Source organism: Danio rerio, chromosome 16 (assembly GCF_052040795.2).
Source record: "Danio rerio strain M-AB ecotype USA chromosome 16, GRCz13ab, whole genome shotgun sequence".
NCBI lineage: Eukaryota > Metazoa > Chordata > Actinopteri > Cypriniformes > Danionidae > Danio > Danio rerio.
In genome coordinates, this window is record NC_141036.1 from 6602199 (window position 1) to 6628119 (window position 25921).

Consider the following 25921-nt stretch of genomic DNA (forward strand, 5'->3'; position numbering starts at 1 on the left):
TACAGTATATAAACATTGAATCTGTCCACCCAGATGTGATGATTGTGTCCTGTACATGTTTTCATGAGATTCAGCCAGGTGCACGTTTGGAGCTAATTTAAAATGTTGTGCTGATTAAAATGCTAATTAAAAACCAGCGTTTTGTTAAACAGTGCATTCTCTGGTCAGCCTGACCTTATTGTTTTATCCAATAAATTCGAGAAACAGTGCATTCAGTGCTTCACCTGCTACCCTTCAATTACACTGTAAATCCACCCTCTGATAATGCAGGTTTCCATGGAGACACGGTCTTGACCAAACTTCATGCTGAGTGATCAAAATATTCTTTCAGGCTGATTTCAAATATAATTCAATAAGAGAGTTCCACTGAGACAGATTTCATGCACAATATAAATGCAGCGTTTTTCTGATTATAGCCTATAGAGTGTGTACAGTGCACCATAAATGAGTGCACTCCTTATAGATGTTTTTTAGCTAATACTTCCTGTAGGAAGCTATAAAGTAAGTTAAAGTGCATGTGGAAAATTAAATTGTTCCAAATTTATTAAAACTAAAAAAACCTGAAAAATCACAGATACATCAGTATTCACAGCCTTTGCTCAATACATTGTTGATGCACCTTCGGCAGCAATTACAGCCTCAAGTCTTTTTGAATAAGCCCCAAGCTTGGCACACCTGTCTTTGGGAATTTTTGCCCATTCCTCTTTGCAGTACCTCTCAAGCTCTATCAGGTTGGATGTGAAGCGAGGGTGTACAGCCATTTTCAGATTTCTTCAGAGATGTTCAATAGGATTTAGGTCTGGGCTCTGGCTGGGCCACTCAAGGAAATTCATCGATTTATTGTGAAGCCACTCCATGGATATTTTGGCAGTCACTTTGGGTCACTGTCCTGCTGGAAGATGAACCATCACCCCAGTCTGAGGTCAAGAGCATTCTGAAGCAGGTTTTCATTCAGGATGTCTCTGTACATTGCTGCATTCATCTTTCCCTCTATCCTGACTAGTCTTCCAGTTCCTGCTGCTGAAAAACATCCCCACAGCATGCTTCCCTGTCCTGCCACCACCATGCTTCACTTTAGGGATGCTATTAGCCATGATGAGCGGTGCCTTGTTTTCTCTAAACGTAACGCCTGGCAATCACTCCAAAGAGTTCAATTTTTTTTCAATTTTAGTCTCATCAGAGCAGAGAATTTGGTTTCTTATGGTCTGAGGGTCCTTCAGATGCCTCTTGGCAAATTCCCGGTGGGGAGTGGCTTCCGTCTGGCCACTCTACCATACAGGCCTGATTGGAGGATTGCTGCACAGATGGTTGTCCTTTTGTAAGGTTCTCCTTTCTCCACAGAAGAACGCTGGAGCTCAGACAGAGTGTCCCTCGTGTTATTGATCACCTCCCTGACTAAGGCCCTTCTCCACCGATCACTCAGCTTAGATAGCCGGCCAGCTCTAGGAAGAGTCCTGGTGGTTCCGAACATCTTCCACTTGCAGATGATGGAGGCCACTGTGCTCATTGAAACTTTCAGAGCAGCAGAAATGTTTCTGTAACCTTCCCCAGCCTTGTGCCTCGAGACAATCCTGTCTCTGAGATCTACAGACAATTCCTTTGTCTTCATGCTTGGTTTGTGCTTTGACATGCACTGTCAACCCTGGGGCCTTATATAGACAGGTGTGTGCCTTTTCAAACCATGTTCAATCAACTGAATTTACAACAGGTGAACTCCAATTAAGCTGCTGAAACATCTCAAGAATGATCAGTGGAAACAGAATGTACCCGAGCTCAATTTAGAGCTCCCGGTCTACGTCTGTACATGTGATTTTTTAGGTTTTTATTTTTGATAAATTTGCAACAATTTCAAAGACTCTTTTTTCACATTGTCATTATGGGGTATTGTGTGTAGAATTTTGAGGAAATAAATGAATTTAATCCATTTTGGAATAAGAAAATGCAAGAAAACAGTAAAAATGTGGAATAAGTGAAGAGCTATGAATACTTTACAGATGTGACACAATAAAACCGAACAAAATAACTCAAGGTTATGGTGCAAAAATGAGTACACTTTAATGAATATTCCTTCGGTTTAGTCCCTGATCATCAGGGGTCACCACAACAGAATGAACCACCAACTTTTCCTTCCAGCTGCCACCCATACTGGGAAGCACCCATACACACTCACCCACTATTGCCAATATAGCTTTCTCAATTCACCTATAGCGCGTGTCTTTGGACTGTGGGGGAAATGAAATCGGAGCAACCGAAGAAAACCCAAGGGGAGAACATGCAAACTCCAAACAGAAATGTGAACTGACCCAGTCGGAACTTGAACCAGAGACTTTCTTGCTCTGAGGTGACAGTGCTGAGCATGGAGCCAATGTGCTGCCCCTAATTATAACTATAGTCCGACTAAAAAGGTGCAAAATGAACAGCATGCTCTAACAAAGCATAAGCATAAAGGGTTCAATCAAACACGCGCGCACACACACACACACACACACACCAGCTGTCATTATATAAAAGCCATAGTGTGTAGTGTGATAGTGTTTATGGTGTAACCTTGTGGCAATATATTCGTTCTATTCATTGCTGCTGTCAAAGCCGCTGGTAAACAGATGCTCAAGTGCTATTGTTGCCATTGTGTGCACGCAAATCAGTATTTATATGGCCTTTTTGTTATTTTCCTTTATGTTTAACAAAATGTCAACAAGACCAGTTTATTGGAGTTTATTATATTATGTATATTTATTATATATACACACAGTGCACGGGTGACACGGTGGCGGGTAGCACTGTCGCCTCACAGCAAGTGGGTCAGTTGGTATTTCTGTATGCCGTTTGCATGTTCTCCGAATAGGGTGGATTTCCTCCGGGTGCTCCCGTTTCCCCCACAGTCCAAAGACATGTGGTATATGAGTGTGTGTGTGTGTGTGTGAATAAGTGTGTATGGGTGTTTCTCAATACTGGGTTGCAGCTAGAAGGGTATGCGTTGCGTAAAACATTTGCTGGAACAGTTGGTGGTTCATTCCGCTGTGGCAACCAATAAATTAAGTTATTTTTTATTAAATTTTTTGCCATGACTAAAATCATACTTTTTTAATAACACTGTTAAAAAAATCAGTTATTTAACGTTTTTTTTCTGTAAATTTCTGTAATGTAACGTCCTCTGTTTTACAGTAAATTTCTGCTATTTAACAGCTTTTTTACAGTAATTGTTTTGTAATTTAACAACCGCTATTTTACAGTAAAGTTCTGTCATTTAACAGCTTGTTTTACAGTATTTTTTTGTAATTTAACAGCCGTTATTTTACAGTAAATTTCTGTTATTTAAGATTTATTATTTTCCAGTAAATTTCTGTTATTTAACGGTCGTTATTTTACAGTAAATTTCTGTTATTTAACGGTTGTTATTTTACAGTAAATTTCTGTTATTTAACGGTCGTTATTTTACAGTAAATTTCTGTTATTTAACGGTTGTTATTTTACAGTAAATTTCTGTTATTTAACGGTCGTTATTTTACAGTAAATTTCTGTTATTTAACATCCGTTATTTTCCTGTAAATTTCTGTTATTTAACGTTTGTTATTTCACTGTATATTTCTGTTATTTAACGGTTGTTATTTTACAGTAATTTTTTGTAATTTAATGGCCGTTACGTTATTTTACAGTAAAGTTCTGTTATTTGAAGTCTAATATTTTACTGTAAATTTCTGTTATTTAACGTTCATGATTTTAGAGTTAATTTCTGTTATTTAATGTCCACTATTATACAATAAATTTCTGTTATTCAACAGCTGTTATTTTACAGTAAATTCCTGTTATTTAAGGTTCGTTATTTTACTGTAAATTTCTGTTATTTAACAGCCATCATTTTACAGTAAATTTCTGTTATGTAGCCGGTGTTATTTTACTGTAAATTTATGTTATTTAATGGCCGTTATATTACAGTAATTATCTGTTATTTAACGTCTGCTATTTTACTGTAAATTTCTGTTATTTGACATCTGTTATTTTACAATAAATTCCTGTTATTTAATGTTCGCTATTTTACTGTTATTTAACGGCCATTATTTTACAGTAAATTTCAGTTATTTAACAGTCATTATTTTACAGCAAATTTATGTTATTTACTGCCATTATTTTAAGGTGATTTTCCAGCACCCCAGCTGCCAGAAAAAAAAGTAAAATAACAGATTTTTTTTCTACAGTGTACAAAAAAAAAAAAAAAAAAATGTATATTTCACACTGAAATAAAAAAATGAGCCAGTTTTTTTGCTTACAGTTCACACATGTAGCGTTTATTCAAGAAACCACTACTGTATTAGTCTTCACATTTTTAACACATACAGTTGAGGTCAAAATTATTAGCTCTCCTTTGATTAAAAAAAAAAAATCCCAAATGCTGTTTATCAGAGCAAGGAAGTTTTCACAGTATGTCTGATAATATTTTTTTCTTTCTTCTTTGTCTTATTTGTTTTATTTCGGCTAAAATAAAAGCAGTTTTAATAAAAAAAAAATAAATAAAAAAAACATTTTTAAGGTCAATATTATTATTAGCCCCTTAAGTAATATTTTTTTTCGATAGTCTACAGAACAAACCATCGTTACCGACTTGCCTAATTATCCTAACTTGCCTAATTATCCTAGTTGAGCCTTTAAATGACACTTTAAGCTGAATACTAGTATCCTGAAAAATATCTAGTAAAATAGTATGTACTGTCATCATGGCAAAGAAATAAGTAAATAAAACTATTATGTTTAGAAATGTGTTGAAAAAATCTCTGTTAAACAGAACTTGGGTGAAAAATATACAGAGGGGCTAATAATTTAGACTTCAACTGTACATATCTTATTCTTGCAAAAGTTGACAGTTTTGAATGCATTAAATATACTTAAATTAAATTAACAATAATATATTTTGCAAACTGAGAGATGAGCAATACACACAACACAGATTTCTAAATCTAGTAATCTAAAATGGAGAACTTGAGTGTATATGTGAGGACTACGGCTTATGTTTCAGTCCCAAACACAGGGCCAGCTCGCTCTTCTGAATCTTCCCGTCTTTATTCATGTCACAGTGAGTCAGCAGACATTCACGGAACTTATCCAGATCCCCTCCACTGATAGAGGGCTGAGGACAAAACAAAGTGTTAAAACATGGGGAGAAATGCAAAGAGTGTAACTTTTACTAGTGTATTTTGTTGACATGGGTTAGAACAGTTGGTGGTTCATTCCGCTGTGGCAACCTCTGAAATAGCCGAAGGAAAAAAAAATGAATGAATAAAGTTATTTTTTGTTATATTTTTTGGCATGACTAAAATTATACTTTTTCAATCACACTGCTTAAAAAATCTGTTATTTTACGTTTTTTCCAACAGCTGGGGTGCCAAAAAATAAATAAATAAATAAAATAATGGACGTTAAATAATTTTTTTTACTGTAATTCTACAGTAATTTTGCAGAAAATTTCTGTAAGTTAACGTCCTCTATTTTACAGTAAATTTTTGTTATTTAACGTCCGTTATTTTACAGTAAATTTCTGTTATTTAACATTCGTTTTTTACAGTAAATTTCTGTTATTTCAGCAGTTATTTTACCGAAAATTTCTGTTATTTAACATTCGTTATTTTACAGTAAATTTCTGTTATTTAACATTCGTTATATTACAGTAAATTTCTGTTATTTAACATTCATTATTTTAGAGTATTTCTGTTATTTAACATTCATTATTTTACAGTAATTTCTTTTATTTAACATTCATTATTTTACAGTAATTTCTGTTATTTAACGTTCATTATTTTACAGTAAATTTCTGTTATTTAACATTCGTTATTTTACAGTAATTTCTGTTATTTAACATTCGTTATTTCACAGTAATTTCTGTTATTTAACATTCGTTATTTTACAGTAATTTTTTGTAATTAAACGACCCTTATTTTCCAGTAAATTTGTTATTTAACGGTTGCTATTTTACAGTAAATTTCTGTTATTTAACATCCGTTATTTTACAGTAAATTTCTGTTATTTAACAGTTGCTATTTTACAGTAAATTTCAGTTATTTAACATCCATTATTTTACAGTAAATTTCTGTTTTTTAACAGCCGTTTTTTAAAGCAATTTTTTTGTAATTTAACGACCCTTATTTTCCAGTAAGTTTGTTATTTAACGGTTGCTATTTTACAGTAAATGTCTGTTATTTAACATCCGTTATTTTGCTGTAAATTTCTGTTATTTAACAGCCATTATTTTACAGTAATTTTCTGTTATTTAACAGCCGTTTTTTACAGTATTTTTTTGTAATTTCATGACCCTTTTTTACAGTAAATTTCTGTTATTTAACATCTTTTATTTTACAGTAAATTTCTGTTATTTAACATTGATTATTTTACAGTCACTTTCTGTTATATAACGTTTAAGATTTTAAAGGCATAGTTCACCCAAAAATGTTTTAAATGTGGTTATTTACACACCCGTCACTTGTTCAAAGCCAATTTCTGTTAAAACTTGTTCAAAGCCAATTTCAGTATAAACAAACGTTTTTGTGTGGAGCAAATAGTATTACTGCTGTTTGTTAATTCTAGTCATGTGCTCTATAGACAAATAAATCTGAAATCCTAAACAGTCGCAGAAAATTAGGTTGAATGACGTTTGTTAAAAAGTTGATGACAGCATAATGTGATTGATTTTGCCTCTCTATAGGGAGTTTTGTACAACGCACTTACCCTGACTAGTTCCATCATGTCTTTGACAAAGCCGTCCACCTCTGGTCCTTCAAGTGCTCCAGTCCTACTCTAGAATGAGAGACGGACATTAATGGATGGAGCATCATGTTCAATATCTAATGCATCAGGTAACTTGGCCAACAACAAAAAAGACACACTGTTAATGAGGTAATGCATCCACACAGAGTGATGTACAGTGAAATGAAGGTTAAAATTACTCTTAGCTCTTACAACATCGTAGTGTGCAAAGATCTTCTCGAAGTCTCTTTTTCTTTCCACTTGACTGCTGGCCTTGAGGAGGACAGGAAACAGAGTCACTTGATTTATTATTTTTTTTAAAGAGGTGTCACTTTATTTTGTGGTGTGTATGCTTAGGGTGCTTTCACACCTGCCTTATTTAGTTCTGTAAAAACATGCCAGAGTTCATTTGCCTTTGTGGTGCGATTGGTTTGCACACCAAACTAGTATACCAAGACGTGCTAGAAGTGGTGCTCTTGTTACAATTTAAGGGCGTACTCTCACTATATACAGTTGCCTTGAACCGGGCCAAAGTACGCTTGTCCCCCCTTCCGTCTCCCCCGACAGCCCGCACTCACATTACATTCGGGTCTGGGCACGCTTACGTCGTTGATTTTGCGCTGTTCAGTAAGAAGTGCAGCTTGCTCGGCACAGTGGAGAATGAGATTTCTTCAGTTGTATCGTTGTTTAAGTCGTTTGATATGCAGTGACACGCAGTCAAATATTTTGCCAAATAGCTCAGCCACTTTTGACACTCAAAATCAATAATAAAGTCATCATGCTGCAGATATTAGGAGGTTTGCTGAAGGTGCGGAGCTTTCGTGCAGTGAGAGGTTTGCGTCTTTAATAATCTATGACTGATTGATTAAGAACCATTAATAAACGCATATGAAACAGTCCCTTAAAGTCATGAGTCGCTTTCAGTTTTAGTACCGCGCCAAAGCCCAAGTGAACCGCGTTCAGCGCCCGATTCAGCGCACTCACACTTCTCAAACAATCCAGGAAACAGGCCTGGGCAAGGTTTGGATAGCATAGTGTGAGTAGGCCCTTAAACAAACCCTCGAGTGGTTAGTTTGGGGTGAGAATGTGAACAGACCTCGAATTGACACAAAATGCAAAAAGTACTTCACATTTTTTTAACCAGCTGCAGTAGTCAGCTTTGATCACGGACGCCGCTGGCTACCATGAGCCCTCTGACAAGTAAATAGCAAGGGGGAGAGGGTGTGTTTAGGGTCGTAGATACTACTACTACTAGTAGTCTAGTAGTAGTAGTAGTATCTACTACTAAATCTGTAGTAGATACTACTACGGATTTTGAAGTATCCCACTAAATAGCACGGTGAAAGGGGTTGGGGGTTGTCACGGACGAAAAACGAAGAGCGAGGGTTGGCAAAAGTGAAGACCGGGGGAGGGGTATCGGTTGCCGGTCGAAAGTGAAGAGGGGGAGGGGGTGTTGGTTGGTCGGGTTTGTGTCGTGGGCCCTTGATAATGTCCCCCAAAATATGTGGGCCCTTAGAATTGGCCTCCTAAGTAATGCAACTAGTTACTTTTTTGAGGAGTAACTCAATATTGTAATGCATTACTTTCTAAAGCAACTTTCCTAACACTGCAATGTATACCTTTTAATCTTGGTCCGGACCAAAGGAAACGTACTACAGGTGTGAAAGCACCCCAGTATAAGAAAGTACTGGGTTATAATAGGTAGCTAAAGGGGTTAAAAGAAGAGTAAAAAAAAAATTCAGAATTTATTCACACCTGCAATTGTTTTAAGCCTATCTGAGTTGAACACAAACAACATGTTTTAATTAATCCCAAATACACTCGAAAAATGCAGGATTACACACAATTCATTCATGCTGTCTGAACACAAATTGAGTAAGGGTGCTTTCACACCTAGATTTGTGTTTTGGAACCTGTCTTGTTTGCCCAGTTAGCACGGTTCGTTTGGCATATGTGAATCCAGCAATCTCTGAGGTGGTCTCCACTCGATTGAAACGAACTCTGGAGCGGATCGATTGTAGTGAGAAAGCGATATGATCCGAGCCCGGCCATATCACAGTATTTTATGGATATGTAATAGGCATACGGCTATATGAAGAGAGAATTACGAGTAGAGCGGGAGGTCATTCCAGACATCCTATGTCTCCCGAAAGATTCGGGATTCTCCCGCAAATGCACAGAGACTCTCGGTTGCCCACAAATGAGAGATAATTTCCCGGTAATCGCGCATCTCGCTCCCGGTCCTCAAATACATTGCACACCCTGCTCACCCCTCCACGCCGCATCTGTCCTCGCACTTTCAGACACAATGCGCGTACCCTGTCAAACACCACCAAACCACCACCCCCCAACAGCTGAGCGGGAATAAACCATGAAACTCTGACCAATGCGAGGAGAGTTTACTCACACGTATTTTGTTTTAGCTATTTTGGTCCGTTTAGAAACTTTGCCGAGTGAAAGCGAACCGCACCAAGAACAAAGAGCAACAATGTAATAGTTTTAATCCCTGTTTCGGAACAAATGAATCGATTCACAGGTGTGAAAGCACCCTTAGTTAACCTTACACTGAACATATTTATTGATTGAACATAAAAAAATTAAGTTGTTCCAATGAAATCTCAGGAATTGTGTTGCTTCAGCTTCTTTTAATTAAGTACTTTGACCAAGTAAAAAACCTATTGAGGGTGTAAGTGGCTACTAGTTTCAAAAAGGTTGTGTTCAACAGAAAAGCAAAACCTTTAAAGATTTAAAACCTCTTGAGTGTGAGTATATGGCGTATTATATATATATATATATATATATATATATATATATATATATATATATATATATATATATATATATATATAAATATATATATATGTATATATATATATATATATATAAATATATATATATGTATATATATATATATATATATATATATATATATATATATATATATATATATATATATATATATGTCACTTTAAGAGATAGTAGACTCAAAAAAAATTTTTATTGATGCTTTTTCGAAACTACTTATTAAAAATAAGCCATTTTAAAAAAAAATTTTGGGGACGGGACAATTTAATTATGTTATGCTCAATCCACTTAAATTTGTAAAAACAATTAAGTCAACTTAATTGATTTGTGTTGGGACAACATGAAGGAATTGTGTGAAACCCAGCATTTTGTACAGTGTTCACAATATTTAGTAATTTTATGTAATGGCCATAAGCACAAACTGTAATATATAAATGTGAAACAGAACTGTAAAATAAAGTTTTAGCATCATTCACTGGTTTATAGCAAGTTATTACTTTTGAGCGTAACAAACAGGGATTTAAAACAAAATGAGTACTAACATCCATTTTGAACTGCAACAGGAAGTTCTCTTGTAGAGCCAGAATTCTGGGGAAGAGATACAGTTAAATTGTAATCAGTCAGTGGGGTATATGCCGAAGCATGCTAATAGTACTTTTAATTTGCCATTAACCTGGGTTAAGCGCTTCCGTTGAACTGAATGCCATTGCAAAATCTGCACGTTTAAGGTCTGTTTTCTTTTTAAAAAATCAGCCATCTCTGCTGGCTGAGTGATATCCGATATAAAGTGGGATGTAAAGTTGTTATATAGATTACTTTAAAGGTAATAATAAAGGTTATAATAAAGATGTTATATCGATATAAAGTCCGATATAAACATCGACACTGTAAAAGGAATCGTGTAAAATGGAAAAAAAAACCTCACAATAACAGGTCACCGGAAGTTTATCAGTATGGGAACAACACTAGCTCGGCATATACCCTATAATTCATCAAACCAGCTATTTGAGATGTGCGAAGTTGGGCGACTTAAGCCCTGAACACATTTTGGGATAAATATCTGGGTGATTCCAGAATTGCATTTTGTGTCTCCATATTATTTTAATAAATTAAATGGGCCGTAGTGTGAGTGTATGTGTGTGAATTAGTGTGTATTGTGTGGGAATAGTTGCAGCTGGAAGAGCATCCGCTGTGTAAAACATATGCTGTATAAGTTAGCGGTTCATTCCGCTGTGACGACCCCAGATTAATAAAGGGGACTAAGCAGAAAAGAAAATGAATGTGTGGGAATACCAATAATGCACTGTGAGCAAGGTGATAAATGAAAAGTCTAAATGTCCTATAATAAATACATTAACTAAAACACAATGAGGTAAATGTGTACGTTTCTCTCATATAACTCCTCCCTCATTGACAGAATAAACGTGTGATTATAAAACACACATCACCTCGCTAAGTCATTAAGATCCAATCTGCCATCCTTGTTTTTGTCAAAAATCTTCATCTGCAAAGCACAAAACAAAGGTCATTTAGAAATCTTAAAAAAGAAAAAAAAAAGAAAATCAACATGCCCAAATGAACTCATACAACAGCATGGGTTGTGTTTTTTCAAGTCAGTTAAAAATGACATACACCACCATTGGTAGTCTGGAAACATTTTAGAAACGCTAATTGCAAAATTTCAAGAATGGATTTGGTGAGGAGTCGCATCCATTGTTTAAATGACACCTAAAATTTAATTGATCTTGCTCTGTTTAATGGCATCAAAATAGAGATGGGAACCATCAGCAGATGCAAGCAGGTGTTAATGAAGACCATACAAATGTTCAGAAGGAGCATTCATTCACAACACCTGCTGTGTTATGATAATCAAGGCCAGCATATGTGTGGAAAAGCTAATTAGGACAACATACTGTGTTTATTTTTAATTCTGTCTTATACTTAGTTTTATTTCAGACACGGAGTCATTTGTGAGGATATTACCTTTGTTAATTGACATAAAATAGACAGAAATTTGACTGAAGGTCAATATATTTTATATACAGTGCATCCGGAAAGTATTGATAGCGCTTCACTTTTTCCACTTTTTTTATGTTACAGCCTTATTCCAAACTGGATTAAATTCATTTATTTCCTCAAAATTCTCCACACAATACCCCATGATGACAATGTGAAAACAGATTTTTTGAAATTTTGGAACAAAACCGAAAACCACACAGCTATACAGAGCCCAGACAGCCTATAACAAGCTGTCTGTATAAACACGCACACACAGCACCAAGCATCCCATGCAAGTGACACACACAAAAAGCAACATCAGGCTCTCTCATTCACACACACACACACACACACACACACACACACACACACACACACACACACACACACACACCACTCTCTCTTCTCTCATTTGTGTACACACACACACACACACACACACAGACAGCTACAAAGAAGCTAAACGCAGCATCACGCTGTCTCATTCACACACATACATACGCGTGCTCGCTCGCTCAGGAGTCGGGAGCGATATTGTTAGACTGCCCGCTCTCTTCCAAAAATACACCAGTTACCGACCGCTCCTGTGCTTTATTCGTAAAAATTTTTCCCACGCTGCAAGAAATCTCGTCGTGTCCCGTGGCTCCTGCGTTACAGCCGTGGTAATGCAGACCTTTACATCAGTATTCACAGCCTTTGCCGTGAAGCTCTAAATTGAGCTCAGGTACATTCGTAGACTCGTGGTAACCTGTGTCTACAAAGTCACACATGAGCTGATATTTTCCAGAGAGTGGTACATTCTACGTCACATCCGGTGAGTGGTACATTCCACGTCACTTCCGGTATGTGGTACATTCCCTTTTTTGTAAGGAGTCAGTCATTGCAAATTTATTTCGGGACTTGTAAAAGTGTTTTGCGCCTTGTTAACTGTTTTCTAAAATGTAAATTTGTTTCGTCCTTGGTAAAATAGTTTTTCTTATGTAATTGTGTCTTATGATAGGTAAAAATGTAAATTTGTCTCGAGCTGTCAGCGCAAAAGCCTAGTGGTTAGCGCATCAAGATATGGTGCAGTAGCACGTTAGGGCGTCCCGTGTTCGAATCCCGACTCGAGGACATTTCCCTACCCTACCCCCCTCTCTCTCTCTCCAACTTCGCTTCCTGTCTAAATACTGTCCTATTCAGTAAAGGCAAAAAGAAGGCCAAAAATAAAAGATCTTAAAAAAATAATAATAATAAATTGTCTTGAGCTTTGTAAAAGTGTTTCACACCTTGTAATGTTGTTTTGCATTTCCTGGCCACCGTAGATGACAGTGGCTGCTCAGCACTCATGAACCTATTGAAAACATCCTTACCTCGGCCAGTTCTTCTGAAATCTACCACTGGCGCTATAATCTATATCTAGCAGTTAAGCCTGAGGTATTATTTGTCTTGGGTATATTTAATGGGCATATTTCTCCAGAAAGGTGCTGTATGCAATTTTTTGACTCTTCTAAAGCATAAAAATACCATAATATGTTTGCAGATATTTAGGAAAGATGCTAAGTGAACATTCTTGTTTATCTGCAAAAACAATGCTGAAGTAAGATATTCTGCTTTGAACATGTGCGTTACGTGAACGTGAACTGAACATCTGTCCTTGTTTTGGTCTATTTTACCTGCCCAATGCCCGTTTGCACTAGACGAAACACAACATAAATTTAAATACAGCCATTCAGAAGCACTAATTAATACTTTTTAATACCTCTTTGACATTATTAAATGTACATGCAGAATCACTGATATGTGTTGGCTTGCACTGAGTCACAGCTCTTAAGTTTAATTTCAAGCGGTTTATTTTATTTTCAAGATTTGAGGTGAACTATCTGCTGCTGCTTTCAGTAGAATGGCAATAAATGTCATTTAAAATGGCATTCAAACTCACATTATTACATTCAATAAAGCACATGAAGTGTTCCTGAGGTGGTCATTGTCAGTTTATCCTGTTGTTGAACTGCATTTTAGAAAACTTTTATTTAAAACATGACTTAAATCAGCCTTTAGGCTCGATAGTTAGGCACACTCCTGTTGGTGTAATCAATCTGGTAACCTGAACTTACATGTGTTTTGAACCAGTAGTGCAATACTTAGTTCAACCACTGGGTGTCAAACTTACTGTATCTTTAAGTTATTATTGTTTTTTTTATATTGATAGTATACAAAGCAAGACTGTAAATAAGGACGTTGGAGCAAGATGCAACCAACAAAAAAAAATACAGTATCATACAACTTTTTATATGTACAAATCCTATTATTTTAACCAAAAAGAAAATATGGTAAAAGTGTCTTAATCATAAAGAATTTACCATACTGCACAACCATGCACTAAATTTGACGAAATTAGTTTGAAATGGACAGCTCACAGGTTTATGCAACAAATCAATAAATACTGCGGAATTAACAGCAGCAGTTTTACCATGGCATCCGTGTACTCGTCCAATTTATTAGGAGGAATCTTCTTTTTGTGCTGCAGAAACAGGTCCTTTAAGAAATTCTGCCATGAAACAGAAAATCATTTTTAGCCTTATGACCAAGGTAAAAAATAAGCACAGGTTAGATAATTTGTTTATTTGTTTGTTTATGAGGGGCGATTCGGTGGCGAAGGTCGCTAGTTCGAGCCTCGACTGGGTCAGTTGGCATTTCTGTGTGGAGTTTGCATGTTCTCATTGGATGTATTCACAGTGTTTGCGTGGGTTTCATCTGGGTGCTCCGGTTTCTCCCACAAGTCCAAAGACATGAAAAAAGTGTCCTCGAATAAATTAAACGATTATTAAACTGCTAAACCTGTTGATTTGATCATCATGTTAAATGAGACCCTGGACCACAAAACTTAGACTGTTGCACAAAGATGGTTTGGGTTTTTACCCAGAAAAGTTTGCATTTAGTTTGAACAAACTCTAAGGGCTCTATCATACACCCGGCGCAATAAGTCACAAGTTGCGTTTGCCCTGACGTATTGCTATTTTCAGACCAGCGCATCTCTAATTTTCCTGTTTTCCGCCACGTTGTTTAAATAGCAAATCTATTTGCGCCACATTGGCTGCATTTACACTGCACTGTTCAAGTGACTCAATTCCGATTTTTTTTCTCCCATGTGGTGCAGATCGGATATGGCACTGTACGTGTAAGCAAGAACAAATCACATGGATTTTGATTTACTCAAATCAGATTCAGGCCATGTTCAAATGTGGAAATCTATCCGATATGAATCAGATCTGTGATCTCGTGTCTGCATTGTAAGCAGGTAGATCGGATTTTTATCTGTTAATGCGAGTCGCGCGTCATTAAAAACCATAGCTAATGAAGTCAAGTCTGATGCTTTCACTTTCAGAACAGACGTCAGCAAAGTCCCAAACCTTAAATCTCATACACGAGGACTTAAACAGCTTTTAATCCCAATGTTTAGTCCCAACCCCAATCAGACACACCTTGGCTAGCCAATCAAGCTCTTACTAGGCTTTCTACAAACATCCATCCTTGCAGGTGTGTTGAAACAAGTTGTAGCTAAAATCTGCAGGACATCGGCCCTCCAGGACCGAGTTTGGACACTCCTGATCTAGGTGTAAAGTCTAAAGCACATGGTGCAAAAGCATTAAGGGTGTGCTTGAATCCATTTTTGCTATTTTAAGGATGGAAAAATACTGTAAGTTCTGCGCACCAGCACATGGTCTAACAGGGTAGTGCTTATTCTCTTAATAAGTTATGCATGTGTTCTGAGTATAACGTGCATTAAACCAATCAGAGTGTAATTACCCATTCCCTTTAAGAGTCAGTTGCGTTGCACCATGGTGCATTTGCTATTTACATGGCAAACTTTGTAAGTGGATAAACTAAACGCTTCACTAGCGAGAAAACAGTTAAACAGCATCTGCAGCACGAGGATAAAGAATGAGCCTCCTCCATTCGGCCTCTTTACTTTCTCTTTACTTTACTTTTACTCTTTACTTCACTCCTTTACTTTGGTGGATAAGGAAACGGTGCTGTACGCACTCCCCTAAAGACCTCCATTAGCCTACATATTTAATTTTGTTTGTAAGCGCAAAGATTTGTTTCAAAACTATTTCTAAGTTCAGTTTTAATTTCCAGCAAACCAATAAATGAACAAAAATAATGAAGTGTGGTCAAAAAACTGAGTTAAATCCAAACACACGTTCTATTTCTGTGCCCCATATGTCGATACGTCTCCAAAACCCGACAGGGTACAAATTGTGATGAATAAACTGAAAAAAGCACCCCGAGATGAAGAAGGCATAGAGGCAGTGATTTTTATATTTATGTAGAAAATAATATTTTTTGTAACATTTTAAATTTTTTTTCATATATAAAGATATTTGTGTATTGTTGTACATCCTGTGTGTATTAAGCAATGTGTGCGTGTTTTGGACCTGCATAGGCGCATAACTAGCATGCTCAGCGCTGGACTTTAGAGCAGCTGGTCAATGGCGGGGTCTATTTCAGTTATTCCAGATAGCAATGCGTCAACAATGTGCCTTAACACACCTCCTTCATAGACCAACACACCTAGGAGTCCACAAAGTGGTGCAAATGGATTTACTATTTAAACAACATGGCGCAAAACATGAAAACTAGGGTTGCGCTGGTATGAATATCACAACAAATCACACCATATGTACACGTCTTGCACCTTATTGCGCCAGGTGTATGATAGGGCCCTAAAAGTGAAGACCTTAACAGTGATTTTATCAGTATTTAGATTTTATTTAATCCCTCAGATTCTAGATTTTCAAATAGTGGCATCTTAGTCAAATATTGTCCCATATTAACAAAGTATACATAAATTAAAAACTTTATAATTCAGCTTTTCAGATCTTAAAAAAGTCTTTGGGTTTGATGAGCCAACATAGGTCTTCCCTAAAAAGGTTTTCTCCTTTACTTTGTCCATTTTATATACTGCATGTGTGTTGATTATATTACTGTACATTAATGTAACTGGTAGTTTTCATCTTCCCAGGTATCGTGTGTGCACGTTCACCTTGAGCTCCGCAGCTGAGATGTAACCACTGCTGTCAGCATCATATTTCCTCCAGATCTGTCATGGGCAATGTGAAAACGTTAATATTCAAACAGGATTTGTGAAGAATGTGATTATGTAATGTGCAAGTTTACCTTCATGAACTCCACACTGTTATCTAATGGAGCCTCTCTGCGAAAGATCAGAAGGAAGTTCTCTTCCTGCGGCAGGATCATATTGGCCAGCTAGCACAAACACACACACACATAAAACAATATTGGTTTATTGTTTAGTGCCAGCTAATAAAATGGTTTATAATAGTGAAATCAACTGTCTCCACTCATAAAAATTAATTGCTTCCTCAATGCAAGGCAGATATCAATATTTCTGCTGACCCAAAAGCTGAAACTCGGCATCTTTGGTCATTTTAACAATCAAAACCATGATAGAACACATTTATCTCTGGTTTCTGTTCAATTTAAAGTTGATTAAAATAGAAGTGATGTAATAAAAATTGAGATTTCTTCTATTGGGAGGTTATTAATTTTATCATCAGGAAAGATGTCTGTGGGTAGATTGTATGGGTCTGTATGTTCAATCTCTTCTCTGATATACAGAGAATTTAAACCAAATGAGAGGAAGAGTTATATTGATATTGATATTGAGAAGAGATACTGATATTGATGAGGAAACATGGGGTGATATTTAATCTAATGCAAAGAAAATATCTGTACACGTACAAGAGAAATCCAATATAAAATAATCCATAGACTCCATTTCTTTCCTTAACTAGGGATGCACTAATACATTGTTTTTTTAACCGATCTGATCCCTATACCAAAATTCTGAGTATTGACCGATTCAGATCCGATCCCGATAATGTGCTGTTTTTTTTTTAACATAATACAGTTTCTTGTGATAAACTCAAATAATATATGTTCTTTAGTAAAAATAGAAGACCTATAGGCCTACTGTATATGCCAGATGACACAATTTAACTTTAAACATGAAGCTGTAAACTAGGCTACATTATTTAAGCATTCGTTTAGACATTGATCTGTTGTGGTCTAGCTTATGTTAAGATTTTTCTTTGAAATCTGTAATAGGCTACCACTATTGACACTAATCAAAACACAAACTAGTTAAATAAAATATTAATATAAGTAAAATGACAGGGAAAATTCACAGTTTTAATAATTTTCTGTTAATGACAATCCATATTGCGCTCGTCAGTTTCACTTTCATTATTTAATCAACTACTTTGACCACGATGAGCCAGGCTTTACAAACTATTCGCAGCACTGAAAGTATTCCCCTCTGAGGGATAAACTCAGTCGGAAGGATGAGAGAACAGAAACTCATTGTGAGAATAATCTTACGCAGCATGTCTGCGCAGGCGGTGCGTGAATGAAGCACTTGATGCATCACTGAGACAAAGCATGCAGCCCTCCAATATCTGCAGACACTTTCAAAACTGAGCAGCACAATGGGACGAAATCGGTGCGTTAAGGATCTATCCAAATAACACTGAGCCCTTTTTTAATTTAAAATTTCAGGTAGGCCTACTTTATGTGTGAAGAGCAGGTAATAATCCTCTCTACTCCAGTGTTGCGAATGTGATAAGCTGATCTAACAGACACAGCGCAACATGACTCCACAAACTCCACACAGAAATGTCAACTGACTCAGCCGAAGCTCGAACCAGCGATCTTCTTGCTGTAAGACGATTGTGCTACACTGCGCCACTGTGACTAAATGCATTTCTCTTGTTCTGTCTTCTACAGTGTTTGTGATGATTGGGATGCAGTTCAACAGATGATTCAACTGAAAAATCTCCCTTCTGCCACTTTTCCAAATGATCAACTAGAAGCCTAATTATTATTTGCTGCTCTTACAACTGGGATTGAAGACAAGACATTTGTTTGGGAAATATTTAAAAAAGAAAAAAAAAAATCACAGGAGGGTTGTGACTTCAATTGTAGATCATCTAGATCAGGGGTGGCCAATCCTGTTCCTGGAGAGCCACCTTCCTGCAGATTGCAGTTGCTACCTATATCAAACACAGTAGGGGTGATCACGTAAAGCAATACCAAATTTTGGAGTCGCACACAAAAAAATAAAGAATTGTGTATAAATTGTGAATAACGAGTAAGGTTATATTTTGACTTCCAGAGATGGGAAGTAACGAAGTACAAATACTTCATTACTGTACTGTAGATTTTTCTGGTATGAGTACTTTACTCCACTACTTCCATTGACTCTCCATAGTATTTTTAAGAGTTCAAACTTTAATCATTAAGGCGTAATTGGCATGCTGTTCCTGGAGAGAGCCCAGGGCTCCCTCCCATTGAAAGGGCGAGAGGGGAGTTTGAGCTCTGGTAGGTCTCGGGTACTCCCCTGCTTATCGCCGTGTGAGAAGTATAAACTAAAGTTGTCTTAGGTGATCATTTGGTTTAGTCGATTGGCTATGGTGTATGTTTTTGGAGGGTGGGAGGAAACCAGGGAACCCGGGGGAAACCCACGCGAACACAGAGAGAAGATGCAAACTCTGCACAGAAACGCCAACCGGCCCGATAGGAGGTTGGACCAGCAGCATTCTTGCTGTGAGGCAACAGTGCTAGTTACTGGGCCGCCATGTCACCCTATCGGAAAAAAGGGTGGAAAGTAGGGCTGGAAGCTTCAAGACGAAGATAACTGGAGTGAAAAACTCTGGTTATTTTCAATACTTCCCTAATCATCTAATAGGGCAGATTACGGAGCTAATGAGGTGCCAGCCGTGTTGACCATAAGCACGTGATCCTCTCGACATTAGTTTCTGAATAAACCACACTTTTTTTCTACTATGGAAGTCAATGGCTACCAGTGTTCCTACCTCCCATTTATAAAGTAGGTGGCCCATTTTGATGACAAAATATGCTACCATCAGATTGTTCTACCAGAGTCAATTTTGATGTGGGATGGTGTGAAATGAGGCTGTAATATCGCCATAACCTACCCCAATATGGTATAAGGGGTATAAGATTGGGCCAGTAAAATATTCTGAAAGTATGATAACCTGAGATGAAAAAATATCACAGTATTGTAAATACTGCCCTAAAACAAGTTATTTTTAAATGTCTAGGTAAAAAAAAAAAAAACTTCCCCCTTTGAAAACAACATATTTTATTTTAGGAAGCATTTAAAATATTTTGGACCAGTAGCTTTTGATTTAGAAGTTCTGCTGAAGATACTGTTGACCTAAAAAAAACTAAATGGAGTACCTACATATAGCTTAGGAACGGTATAACAGAAAACTTTGGTGGTTATAAAATCCTGACCTTGACGGTTATTGTCCCATGTCAGAACCATTCAAATACAGTGCTGGTAGCATAATCTGACAGGTAGGATAAAAGGTCAGGACACCAGTTATCAACATTCCTCAAAATATCTTTACGCTGAACAAAAGTTTGAAACTCGAACAAGATTGGAACAAGTGAAGGATGAAGACTGAACTATCCCTTTAGGTCAGGAGTACCCAAACTCGGTCCTGGAGGGCCGGTGTTCTGCCTATTTTAGTTCCAACACTAATCAAACACACCTGAACCAGCTAATCAAGCTATTTTTAGGTATAAAGCTATGGTCATACTAGAGTTTGTGTGTGCTAAATTCTGTCGTACGGTGCTGCGAAAAGGGGCGGGATTAAACAAGATTATTAGACATTTAAAAAAGCGAGCGATTGCTCCATGCTTTAAATTTCTGCGTTTTGATCCTCAACTGGTCTCACGCAGTCAAGTGATGTGATTTCGCAGGTCAGAGTTCACCAAGCTTGAACTTTGCACTGCAGCAACCTGCGAAACTTGACGCATGACCCAGCGTTTCCGGTCTGACGCATTCGTGTGCGTATGAATGGGAGTCTATGGGAGGAAAAGCCCAGTGTGACCGCAGCTAATAGAAACTTCCACACAGGTGTGTTGAAGGAAGCTGGAGCTAAAATATGCAGGACACGGCCCTCCAGGACGTCTGATTTAGGTGAACTATCCATTTAAGAAAAAGTCACGCACATTTTTAACATCATAAGTTTAAGCGAATGATGACAACATAAATTTATAGGTGAACTAGCCCTTTAAGAATCTTTCAGCTGCTGAAGCACTGAGCATCCCATAATGACATGAAGAATCAGAAAACAGAGTCAGTTGTTTGCAAAAACCATAACATGCTCATGAAACCACACATCTGACTTCATCTGGTTTTGTACTGTACATTAATGAGGCACTTACGGTTAAAGCTCTTTACATTCAACTCATTGCTCCAACCTTCCCCTGACTAACCTTTTAGTCCACTGAACAAATGTGAACGAAGCAAAACAAACCATTAACATGACAAAGCAAACAATGCTTCACCCTACCTCACCTGACTAATTCAACCATGCTGGAAGCAGGAGGAAACCATAAAGCGTCAAGATAAAAGCTTCAGCAGTGGAAAGCGTTCAGCTGTTGTTGTTTTTGTGTCAGTGTGTGTGTGTGTGTACAGGTTTAAGTGGTTTATGAGGACACAAAAATGTATAATGACATGAGTATTAGGCCTGTCACAATGAACAATATATTGAATTATCAGGGAAAAGGGGAAAATACCTCCATAATTTTTGCCATAGCAATATACACTCACCGGCCACTTTATTAGGTACACCTGTCCAACTGCTTGTTAATGCAAATTTCTAATCAGCCAATCACATGGCAGCAACTCAATGCATTTAGGACATGTAGACATGGTCAAGACAATCTGCTGTAGTTCTAACCGAGCATCTGAATGGGAAAGAAAGGTGATTTAAGTGACTTTGAACGTGGTATGGTTGTTGGTGCCAGAAAAGCTGGTTGCACAACATATCAATCCTTGAGGTGGGTGGCCAACAGCTGAAGACCCCACCGGGTGCCACTGTTGTCAGCTAAAAACAGGAAACTGAAACTACAATTTGCATAGACTCACCAAAGCTGGACAGTAGAAGATTGGACAAACGTTGCCTGGTCTGATGAGTCTTGATTTTGGCTGCGACATTCGGATGGTAGGGTCAGAATTTGGTGTCAATATGAAAGCTTGGATCCATTCTGTCTTGCATCAGCGGTTCAGGCTGGTGGTGGTGGTGTAATGGTGTGGGGGATATTTTCTTGGCACACTTTGGGCCCATTAGGACCAATTGTGCATTGTGTCAACGCCACAGCCTATCTGAGTATTGTTGCTGACCCTTTATGACCACAGTGTACCTCTCTTTTCTAGGCTACTTCCAGCAAGATAACGGACCATGGCATAAAGCACAAATCATCTCAGACTGGTTTCTTGAACATGACAATAAGTTCACTGTACTTAAATGGCCTCCACAGTCACCAGATCTCAATTCAATAGAGCACCTTTGGGATGTGGTGAAATGAGAGATTCACATCATGGGTGTGCAGCTGACAAATCTGCAGCCACTGCATAATGCTATCATTTAAATATAACCCAAAATCTCTGAGGAATATTTCCAGTACCTTGTTGAATCTATGCCACAAAGAATCAAGGCAGTTCTGAAGGCAAAAGTGGGACTATCCCGGTACAAGTAAGGTGTACCTAATAAAGTGGCCAGTGAGTGTGCGCTTACAAATTGACAAATAACTTTAAAGCCATTTTACAATGACATTGACATTCTTCCTCACGGGTGTCAACGTTTATAAATGGACATTTACCTAATAGAACATTTAAATGTATATATAATAGGACATTTACCTTTTAAACATCAAATTATACAATCTAAATAATCTTAATAATGCTGTTATATAATCAGTGGCAAATAACAATATTATCGCTTATTGCAACAATTTCTAAGGCAATATATCGCACAACAAAAATTTATTATTGTGACCAGCCTAATGAGTATGGCACAGATAGAAAAGTTAGCTTAAAGTTTAAGCTTAAAGCTTAAAGAGCAACAATTAATAACTTGACTTCTAGTTGATCATTTGGAAAAGTGTCAGAAGGTAGATTTTTCCGACGAATCATCTGTTGAGCTGCATCCCAATCATCACACATACTGCAGAAGACCTATTGGAACCCGCAAGGACCCAAGATTCTCACAGAAATCAGTCAAGATGGCGAAAGACAAATCATAGTTTGAGGTTACATTCAGTATGGGCGTGTGAGAGATCTGCAGAGTGGATGGCAACATCAACAGCCTGAGGTATCAAGACATTTGTGCAGCCCATTATATTACAAACCACAGGAGAGGGTGAATTCTCCAGCAGGATAGCGCTCCTTCTCATACTTCAGCCTCCACATCAAAGCTCCTGAAAGCAAAGAAGGTCAAGGTGCTCCAGGATTGACCACCCCAATCACCAGACATAAACATTATTGAGCATGTCTGGGGTAAGATGAAGGAGGAGGCACTGAAGATGAATCCAAAGAATCTTGATGAGCTCTGGGAGTCCTGCAAGAACGCTTCCTTTGCCGTTCCAGATGACTTTATTAATAAGTGATTTGAGTCATTGCAGAGACGTATGGATGCAGTCCTCCAAGCTCATGGGAGTCATATACAATATTCATTCTTTTTCCACTGCATCATGACATTATATTCTATACTGGCTATTATTTCTGTTAGTGACAAGACTTTTGTCTAAGCAAAGTCAGACCTAACTTAAAAATCAAGGCATGATCATATTTTATTTTGGTAAAATAAGCATAATCTAGAGGCGTGAGCCTTTCATATAAGCCACTTCTGATACCAAATGATCAACTAGAAGTAAAGTTATTATTTGTTGTTTATAAAACTGGGATAGGAATCAAGACATTTGTCAGGTAGTGTACATAACAGGATATTTTTGTCATTCAAAATTTGCCACAGGTTTTCTCCGCGGGTTGGTATAAAATATTGTTCCACTTTATATTAGGTGGCTTTAAATTCGGTGTACTTACATCAAAATATAAATACAATGTACTTACTGTGTTCATAACGTAATGCAGAAACCATCTAGTGCTACTGTACTGTAGTGGGGTACTATATGGGTAAGCTTAGGGACTGCTTTGGTGGTATGAGAAGGTTTAAGGGTGGGTTAAGGTGTAAGGGATGGTCAACAGTATATTATAAATGTAGTTAACTTCAGATGTAATTACATGCAGGTATTTTATCAAACACAAGTACAATGCATTTACACAAGAAGCACATTATTTTTTAAATAGTGTAAATACATATAAGTTAAAGCCACTTAAATATAAAAAGTGTGACGTAAAATACTTTACGCCTATGGAGAGTCCTCGTAAACCACATACACAAGTATGTGTGTGTTTGCAAACACTTTATGTTTTTAGTAATCCTTTTTGTTGCTAGTTTTACTTCACTATGGGGGTTAAACAGAAAGAAAGCAGGAAATGGTTAAAAAATGTGCTTTACTTCCTCGATCTGCAGACGTCCGTCGAATGTGGCATCGTAGGCAGACATGAAACTCTTCTTTATTTGCTGCACTCTCTCATCTGTTATCTTATCCTAAGAAGAGCAGAAAAAAAAACTGGTTACCATGACCACATTTCCATCATTTACCTCTCATTAAGCTCCTCATCGTCACTCAGCGAAGTGCAACGGTAACGCTGCCCAACAATAGAGATGCCCTTAAGATATGCTGGTACACACTGAACATCTGACACTGCCTCTATTTACATAAGCCCGCTCACATAATGCTTATCCATTAACAGAACTAACTAATGCAGCTTTCAAAACAACAGTTGTGTAAAAAAAACAGTGTTACAATACAGTTAGTTAAAGGTTTTACACAACCCATGAGGACCATACGAATGTCTTATTATTACAATTTTAATAATATGATAGTGGTGGATTGAAGTAAAAGGAGTTTAAGAATCACTAACATAGAGAAAGCTGCAAAATGTATCATTTGATCACATCTAACCACAGTTTCCTGAACAATTTGTGTCAACTTAAGATAAAATCATGTCAGTCACAAGTGCATGTGCATGCACTCAGCTTTTTCATACTACAGTAATCACATTTGCATAAAAAATAATGCTATTAACCATTAAAATAACATGCAATGACTGTGTTATACATGCAAAAATCATTTTAGAATCACAAAGATTGTAAAATGAGCATTTAAGAGAAACGACAGACCCTAAACAGTAATAAATTCAGATTGATTTACATCAAATGATTAGTTCATAGAGATTTAATAGTCAATAAACACAAACATATATACTTATGAACTCATTTTTAAATGTAGAATTTAGATCTGTTAATGATTATATTTCTTATTAACCTGTGTGGTTTATGTTTGATACCTTTGGCTGTAGTTTCTTCAGCATGTGACGGAAAAAGTCATCCAGCTCTTTCCCTTCAATGTAGCCATTGTCTGAAAAAAAGTGTGAATTAGTGCAGGTTTATAAACATGGAGGTACAGATAGAGATAATACTACACTACACAAAACATATAAGTATGTCACTTAAAAAAAAAGTACATAAATATTAAAAAAATTACCATCAGCATCAAAGTGCTGCCAGATCTGTAGAAACCCGGCAGCATCTAGGTTGGCAAAAGCACTGTCCATGATGGAAAAAGAAAAAACAGAGTGATGTAGAAAGAGTAATGTGATCTGTGCTCGGTGGGAGCAACTGCAGATGTGGCCACTTTCCTCCGACTAGCTGTGTGTGTGTGTTTGTGTGTGTCAGAGGAAAATAAACTCCTCCTCTTTCACACATCAGTCATAAGCGAAAAGCCTGACATGAAAACAAGTATGATGCTAAATGAAACTGTTGACTGAGCTTATTACAGTTTACTTCATATCTGTAACCAAAAACTAGCGGCAAACTTGCCTGTATAGAAAGTAGAGGAAATGGACAACCTATAAGCATAACACAGTCATTTCTGATACACGTATAGACTCCTCGCCAGTAATAAGATAAAAAAGGCAAAGTTATTCATGTACAAAATCTATAAATACCGTATTTAGTCTATATTTTGACACACAACGTTGTGCTACGTCGCTCTCTAGTTGCTGACGGATTATCTAGAGAGGACAACCGCGATTTTGCTCTTAATAAATCAGGCCTGTAAAAGGGGTCTTTTTTCTCAAAAAGTGCACCTCTTTGCAGTTATTTGACTTATGCTCTATTCAATAATGAGATAAGTGACATTTTTGCCACTATTTTTTGTTTGATTAAGCTTCATAAATTGTCACCATAAGCACACTTTTTGAGGGACCAGAAACATTTGCTCTATAGAATGAAGAAATATGAACAAATATTTATTTTTATTTATTATATCATATATTATTACAAAAAAAATTAGTTAAAATTAAGGTTGTAAATGAAAAAAGGTAACCTATAATTTATTGGGGAAATAAATCCAGGTAAGCAAAGAAATCTGGCCC

The 25921-nt window shown here is 37.0% G+C and overlaps 1 protein-coding gene and 1 long non-coding RNA gene across 3 annotated transcripts; one reads left to right on the forward strand and one right to left on the reverse strand.

Annotated features, from left to right (window-relative positions):
* The first annotated feature begins 1022 nt into the window (after positions 1–1022).
* On the forward strand, positions 1023–4505 carry LOC147833257 (uncharacterized). Its single transcript, XR_015510886.1, has 2 exons — positions 1023–3232; positions 3372–4505. It is a non-coding gene; the product is annotated as an uncharacterized LOC147833257 (long non-coding RNA).
* scgn (secretagogin, EF-hand calcium binding protein) lies at positions 4256–25191 on the reverse strand. Of its 2 annotated transcripts, NM_001005776.1 has the most exon segments (11): positions 4268–5122; positions 6715–6783; positions 6946–7005; positions 10080–10125; positions 10986–11041; positions 13988–14065; positions 16565–16621; positions 16699–16788; positions 23937–24029; positions 24833–24903; positions 25030–25173. In NM_001005776.1, coding segments are annotated over 11 exon segments (819 nt in total). In that variant the 5' UTR covers positions 25100–25173; the 3' UTR covers positions 4268–4993.
* Between the last annotated feature and the right edge of the window lie 730 nt (positions 25192–25921).